The sequence below is a fragment of the Gallinula chloropus genome, assembly GCF_964237585.1.
Source record: "Gallinula chloropus genome assembly, chromosome: 3".
Lineage (NCBI taxonomy): Eukaryota > Metazoa > Chordata > Aves > Gruiformes > Rallidae > Gallinula > Gallinula chloropus.
The window spans coordinates 115,802,900-115,810,245 of NC_140087.1; the positions used below are offsets into that span (position 1 = coordinate 115,802,900).

Here is a 7,346-nt window from a genome sequence, read left to right on the forward strand (position 1 = left end):
ATGTGGTCTCCTTGTGACGTCTTCACATCCACTGGATGTCAAACAGGTAAAACTCAGACCTCATGACTTTGGTTTCCAGCAATGAGTTTAGGAGCTTGTTGCATGTGTTTTCCAGTGCACCTAACCATGGCTGTTAGATGAGTTTTAGTCTCTCTCTCTATATATGTTCAGCTTATCTGCTGCATGTAGTTTAGCCCACTGCTTTTAGCAGACAGGGTGGATTTGGCATGATTTATTTTGTGATATGTGAGTATGGAGAGGATTTAGACTGTGAGTTCAAAGACAAGCTGTGTCACAGGGCACAAATATTGCCTGTATAAAACTGGAGCATGGCAAAGCCACCCCCTCACACTCCACCCCCAGATTTTAGATTTTGAGCAGTAGAACCTTTGGGAATTTTTGTGCTTGCCTGAGTTTGGGGCCCTGAACAACACGGCAGCTGTTGATGTCTATAGAGAAGCCATTGTAATGCCTCAGGAGAGACAGGGGATTGGGTGGCCAGGGAGGGCTGGTTCTGGTTCACACACCTTCCCCCCAACTCCTGACCACAGCCTCAGCACCAAAGGGAAATGCCAGTACAAGAAGTGCTGTGTTTCATCCCATGGAGAACATCCCACAGGTAAGCTCTGCAGGCTGAAAGTGCTGCATTCAGGGCCTCCCTGTGCTGATGAGTTGGCTCCAACTAGGACTTTGCAAGGAAAATGTTGGGCATTTTTTTCTGTTGTGTACACCCTCAGACCTTGTCAAGGACAACAAAGCTACATGTACTTGGTATTTCATGAGTGAAGTGCATGCTTGAAGAGGTACTTTTCCTACCTCTTGCCAGTAGGGTGTCTCTTAAACTGGGGAGAGCACCCACAAATCACTGGTATCCCCTCCGTGGATGGAGGGACACGTTTTCTGGACAAAAATGGCAGGTTTGTGGCTGCAGATGAAGAGGTTGTGGGGTTGGGCACTCGCACTGTTGGCACATGCAGAGTCTTGCAGTGCATGGGGGAGAAGTGCCGATATTGCCAAAAGCCTCTATGCTCGTTCACATCAGCTTTTTGACTGATGTTCCCATATAAAAGTTGGGAATGTTCCTATTGAGCAGTGAAAAATCACAGCACAGCAGGAAGCAAAGCCTCTTCACAGGAGTGTTGGTTTTCACCATCAAATCTGTTTGCAGCTATCGTCATGGTTAGGAATATCAAAGCCAGCTAGGTGTTAGGCTTATCCCAGCTTCCAGAGCCTTTTTGTTATAGAATTAGGTTTTTAATTATGTGCAGTCTCTGCTTGCTAACCTCAGATCTGTTATTTGTCAGGGACCTGTTCCAAAACCTGAGTGTTTGGAAAGACTTCACCGGTCTCTGGGACAGCTGGAACTGTCTTTGCAGTCACAGTCTACCAGCAAGACAGGAACTGTCCCTTGTGGTCATATAAATATTAAATGTTCACACTGCACCAGAGCACTTCCAGTGCCTCCCCCTTTGCAGAGGGGACTCACTACAGTTATGTTGTCGCATTCAGGCTGAAGTAGTTGGAGGGAAACCTCCACAGATCCCTGTTTTTCTTCTACAAGCAAAGCTTTACAGCCAAGTTATGAACAAGGGGCTTCCAAAAAACAACCCAGGGGAGATCATTCCAACTTTTAGACTGCTTGGCCTGAGTGAGCCTTATTAATGAGGAGCTCCTGGAGAGCTTCCTCTGTTCTACCGCGGGATTTCGGCAGCCAGTAGGGATAACTGTAAATTCCCTAGAAGATATTGCTCCTACTGTTTGTCTGGCCGTGCTCAGTGCTGAACCTTTCACTGGGGCCCTCTGAAATTTTCCTCCCCACTGAGGTTTCTGAATGCATGAAGCCATCACAGGAAGCCAGCAGCGTTAATGCCTAGATTGGTTTTTATTTATTGAAACAATTTATTATAATAGCAATAACAACCTTGGCCTGGGGCATTTCCTGGGGAATTAATGGCAGTCTGGGCTGATGCTCCCAGCAGATTGTTAGCCCTCAGGAAACAGGCTCCGTAATTGCTGCTGGTTTGGTTGGAAAAACAAAACAAAACGTGTTTCTAATTTTTGGCCAGTTTGAGTGCCTAGAAAATGGTGGCTGTTCTATAGAGGGTTATAAAGAGCATATATCTTTTGTCTGCATGGATTAAATTCAGGCTTGACTTAGTGACATTTTCATCAATGCTTGCAGTCCAGAAAGAGAAATACCAGGAAGGGGAAAGGTAACCCAAGTGGGTCCTGCTGGAAGTTCAGCAGAAAATTGACAGCTCCGACCTGTCATCCATAGCAGTGGAAGAAAAAGCTTCACTGGTCAAAATTCAATGTTAACACATGTATACTGAGGCTTCAACACACACACACACACACACACACACACACACACACACACACACACACACACACACACACACACACACACAAATGCATATCAAAATTGTGTTGATTCCTGATCCCAGTGTGGGACTTCTAAAGAGGTTTGGGTTTTTTTCCAAACGTATTGAGTGTTTTGAGGAGCTTCAATGTTGACATGATGAGTCTTAACCACCTTTCAGTTTTTGGAAGCTGCCAGGCATCTGCTTGCTGAAAAGGATGCCCCTTTTTGGTCTCTGCATGTAGAACCCGCAATGGGGGGTGCTCTCAAAATCACTAATCAACCATCAAACCCCCAAATCTAGGCTATTGCTGACTTGGCTACTTCAACTGAGAAAAAGCAGAGCTGTTGGTTTTTAGCTTAAGTTGCTCTTTCTGCTGTGAAAAAAAAAAGAGATGTTGCTGTGTGAGTGGATTGCACATAAGATAAATACCAAGACTGCAGTTGAAAGTAGGGTTACAGCTCAGTGAGGAAGTCCAGACAGTGTCTCAGATGTTGACAGAGTAGCTGTAGGAGCTCATAAATGCCACTGGAGCCCAAAGATTCAATTACAACCATCGCGCTGCATGAAGGGCTATACATACAAGCACAAACAGGGGATGAAAAATGATTGCTTGAGTAGTAATCGAGGTGCAGCTTGTCCATAGGCTGGATTACAGTAGCATGGAAAAAGGAGTGCAGAGGAGAAAGGAAAACCAGGACGTGGACAAAAACAGGGGAAGAGAAACTGTGTGTGCCTGCGTTTCAGGCTCCCATCTATGGGGGGGTTTTATGAGTTGCTTTAAAAGAGTGAGCAGTGGAACTAATGCAACCAAATCAAGCCCATGTGTGTGCAGGAATGTGGTGGTCAAGGAAGTGTGCCTGGCATCCTGGCAGCCAGGCAGAGCCGAGGCAGGGTGGACCAAGCATCTTCCAGTATGAACAGATCAGTCCTACTCATTTGTTCTTCTCACACTCCCAGGCTGGGCGTCCTCCTCAGGCCTGTTTGCAAAGAGAGCTTTGGAACTGCTCTCCTAACCAACACTGCACATGGAGGTAACAGCACTACTGGTGGTGACTACTTTTCCTAGGGTTTCAAACCTCTGGAATTTAGGACACTTCTTTATTGGTCACACAGTGCCGGATGGACAGCACAAGCAGGGGTGCAGTTTTAATTCCAGAATCACAGAACAGAGCTGGAAGGGACCTCAAATGATCTTCTAGTCCAACCCCCCTGCCAGAGCAGGATCACCCAGACTAAATCACACAGGAACACATCCAGCAGGGTTTGAATGTCTCCAGAGAAGGAGACTCCACAACCTCTCTGGGCAGCCTGTCCCAGTGCTCCATCACCCTCAGGGTGAAAAAGTTCCTCCTCACATTCATATGGAACTTCCTATGCTCCAGTTGCACCCGTTGCCCCTTGTCCTATCACTGGCCATCCCTGAGAAGAGCCTGGCCCCGTCCTCCTGACTCTCACCCTTTACATAGTTATAAACATTATAAATATTTATAAAAGTTCTGACCCATGAGTTTAGAGTTGCTACCAGCTTCACTGGAGCCAGGATTTCACTCAGCCAGACTGCCTCACACATCCTTCATGCCTGCTCTGGTATCTTCTCTTTCACCTTTGGATGTTTACTGTCTCGCTCTGTCAAAATATCTTCGTTTAAAACCTCTGGCTTTGATCTCGCTTGGCTTTCCAACTACTGCTGCTTTTCTCTCGTCTTTCTTTTTTTTGGAACCTGTTGAATATAACTGGCATGGTTTTTCCCTCTTTTTATGCAGTCTTTTTTCGGTCTGGTTTTTTTTTCCCGTACCATCCACACCAAACACTACCATGTCTCATGTTTTACTACCCGAATTTCAGACTGTCATGACATCTCCCTCTACTTTGGCTTGTCACCTTTGAGATTCGTTTGGTAGGAGACAAGTGGAGACTATAAAGGCATTTTGTCCCTGTAACTGTTCCATGACTTCCCCAGGCACTGAAATATGCATTGCCTTGAACTGTGAACAGGTCAGATTTTGAGCTCTCGCCACAGAATCAGGGAATAATTTAGGCTGGAAAAGGACTCTAGGGGTCACCTGGTCCAACTCCTTGCTCAGAGCATGGCTAAATTAAAATTCAGAGTTAGTTCTGAACTTAGGGCAGGGTCTTGTCCTGTTGAGTTTCTAATATCTCCAAACAGTTTTCGGTTCACCCTCTGCAAGCTCTGCTTTAAGGGAGGGCAGTTTCTAAAAGCACAGTGGTAGGAAGTCAAGACATAGTGGAGCCTTTTGGTTACAGATACCTTAAGGGGCTGAATGTTGGGCTTTCAGCTGTTGGGAATCATTACAGCTCCATGGCTGAGTTCAAGGGAATAAGACTCATCTGAGGAACTGACTCCTTGAACTCAGGACTCCCAACAGACACAGTAGAGTAGATCTAGCCTTGACACTCCTCGGTTCTCCTTCACCCATTTAGCATGCCTATAAACCAAGATGATTAAGCCCAGGGGAATTGCAGTAACAACTCTTATCATCATTACGCTTCTAAGTAGTCCCATGAACCAAAGAAAAAAAAAAAGGGAAGATAAGATAGTAAATAAACAAGATGACCTAGTTTAAAAGGCACTGTGGATCCTTTGGAGTCTCGTTATACCACCCCTGAAATGTGGCTAGGCAGGATTCATCCTGTTAAGGCACCGACTCCAGCGATGCTTGCATAGCACAGGTATACATTGTGGTGGTCTGGGCGGGAAGCCAGCGCGCTTGCCTTAGATAAGCAAATGGAACCCATGAATAACTAACACGCGTTTTTCCATGCTGCAAGGCTTCCCATTTCAGCACAGAGAGTGTATAAAGCTTTGTAATCATCTTTATGCCTCGTACGACGATAATGGATGTGACAGAGAGATGCACTAAGCTGCTGCTGGGGGTGCGGCACCCTGGTGTCAACCCCGCTCGGGCAGCCGCTGGAATTAGCATTTAATTCTGCGGGCTGCTCCTGCTCCTTCCAGACAACTCCAGGACACGACTGCAGCGAGCCCACGTTCTGCGTGTGGGCAAATGCCTTTGGCAGCAAAGCCACTGTTTAAATTCTCCTTCCTGATTCCTGGGAGGGTGGGAGGCGAAGGAACATCCATCACAAACTCTGCCCGGCCAGAGCGCGTGGCTGGTACGTGCACAGAGGAGCCGCGCACGTTGTGTTCTTGAGTTGCTCTTGACAAATCGTTTCCTTTCCCCCCTTCAGAAAACCCCGAGCGGGCTGCTCTGTATTTTGTCTCTGGCGTGTGCATCGGGCTCGTCTTGACCCTGCTGGCCCTGGTGCTACGGGTGTCCTGCCGAACGGACTGCAAGCGCTCCTCCGTGAAGAAACCTCCTCGGGAGCGGGAGAGCGACAGCGACAGCAGCGGCAGCGACGACGACTCGGACACCACGTCTGACCTGTCTGCCCGCAGGCACCGCAGGTTTGAGAGGACTTTGAACATGAACGTCTTCACTTCGGCGGAGGAGCTGGAGCGAGCCCAGCGGCTGGAGGAGCGGGAGCGCATCATCCGGGAGATCTGGATGAATGGCCAGCCTGACATCCCAGGGACCAGGAGCCTCAACCGTTACTACTAAGCGATGGGTAGTCCAACTGTCCTGCCTGGCACCCTGGGGGTCCTCCACATGTGACAGAACAAAGAGGGGGGAAGGAATATTATGTGGATGTCTCCCCTTTTCCTTTCAGGCGTGCTACCTGGAGCCGTGCGGATGGACAGCAATAAAGCTTTCCACGTCTCCTCCTCCCTGACTTATTGCTATCACCCCTCTTCATGGACACTTCCTGGTTACAGCAGATGTGTTTGCCAGCTTCATCTTTAGTAGCAAGCAGGAAGGTGACAATTAACAGTCCTCCTGTGCAGGACGTGGACTCTGGCATGTTGCAGCACTCGCTGCTCTCTTGGCTGGGGACAGAAGTCGTCCAGGTTTCAGTGTTTGTTTAGGAACTTTTGGTTTCCCTTTCCTGAGGACTGTGGGAGAGTTATGAACCAAACGACCAATCTGGAGAGATGATTCGGGAAGAGAGGGGGAAGTGCATCCTGACTGATTGTCTTGTGACTTCAGAAGCCATGAGATTAACCTAATTAAAACCCAATGGCAAATATGACTTGTTAAGAACTGGGGGATGGGGAGGGAGGAGGATTCTTCCATCATGAAATCATCTCGGTGCTTGGATGTTTGCCATAGTGTATTCAGTTATTTATGGCTGTCTTTTCATCTTCCTTTTTCAATGGGAACATTTATTATTTTTTTTTACTGACACCTCAGGGATAAAATCCTATTTTATTTTTTGAGTCTGTTCTCCCTGCTGGCCCCTGTTAAACCCAACCCACCTCCAACAGTGAAATTATGGTAATATAAGAGATGTGTCAGTGACTGGTGAGAAGTTAACAACCTCAAAGAGGTTGAAAAGGGTTTTCTTTTTGTTTTGTTTTAAATATATATATATATTTGGAGATGCTGCACAGGAATGTGCCTTATTCTTTTTTGGTTTGGTTGTTAAACTACAGTTTTCCTATGGATAGCAATGCACAATGTTTTATATATTTTATTAAAAAAATAATAAAATAAAAGGTCTATGTTTACCAGAGGAAAATGGACACAGAAGAGGCCACATATGGCAGCAGAATGGGTAATAAATGCTAAATAAACTCTGGTTTGCTTCAATACATTTGAATTTGCATCCTCACTTTTGACATAGGTGTTGCTTGAGGGAGATGCTTTGGAAGAGTAGCACACCTCTGCAGGCAATTGAGGCTGATGTCTTCTGCCTGCAGGAACCTGGAAGTAATTTTGCCTTTGGCTCCAGCTCATCACCCCACTTCCATGCTTCAAACAGGCTGGAGCAGCCGAGTGCCAGGTTGGTTCTCAAGGGGCCATCCCAAAGCCTAGCTGCACCAAAGGAAAGAGTCCCAGTGATTTCATGATGCTTTAAGTCTGTCTTCAAGACTCAAGTCATACCTGAGACAGACCAAAT

At 46.8% G+C, this 7,346-nt stretch overlaps 1 protein-coding gene across 2 annotated transcripts in view; it reads left to right on the forward strand.

The window, feature by feature from the left end:
* LOC311190055 (protein eva-1 homolog C-like) overlaps nt 1-5,947 on the forward strand; it is a gene marked incomplete at both ends in the record, with an annotated part of 212,226 nt that extends 206,279 nt beyond the window's left edge. For both annotated transcript variants that reach the window (XM_084261904.1, XM_084261905.1), the window contains one exon: nt 5,577-5,947. In XM_084261904.1, coding sequence (XP_084118030.1) covers nt 5,577-5,947 — 371 coding nt within the window. The remainder of the gene's footprint in view (nt 1-5,576) is intronic.
* Nucleotides 5,948-7,346: the final 1,399 nt, after the last annotated feature.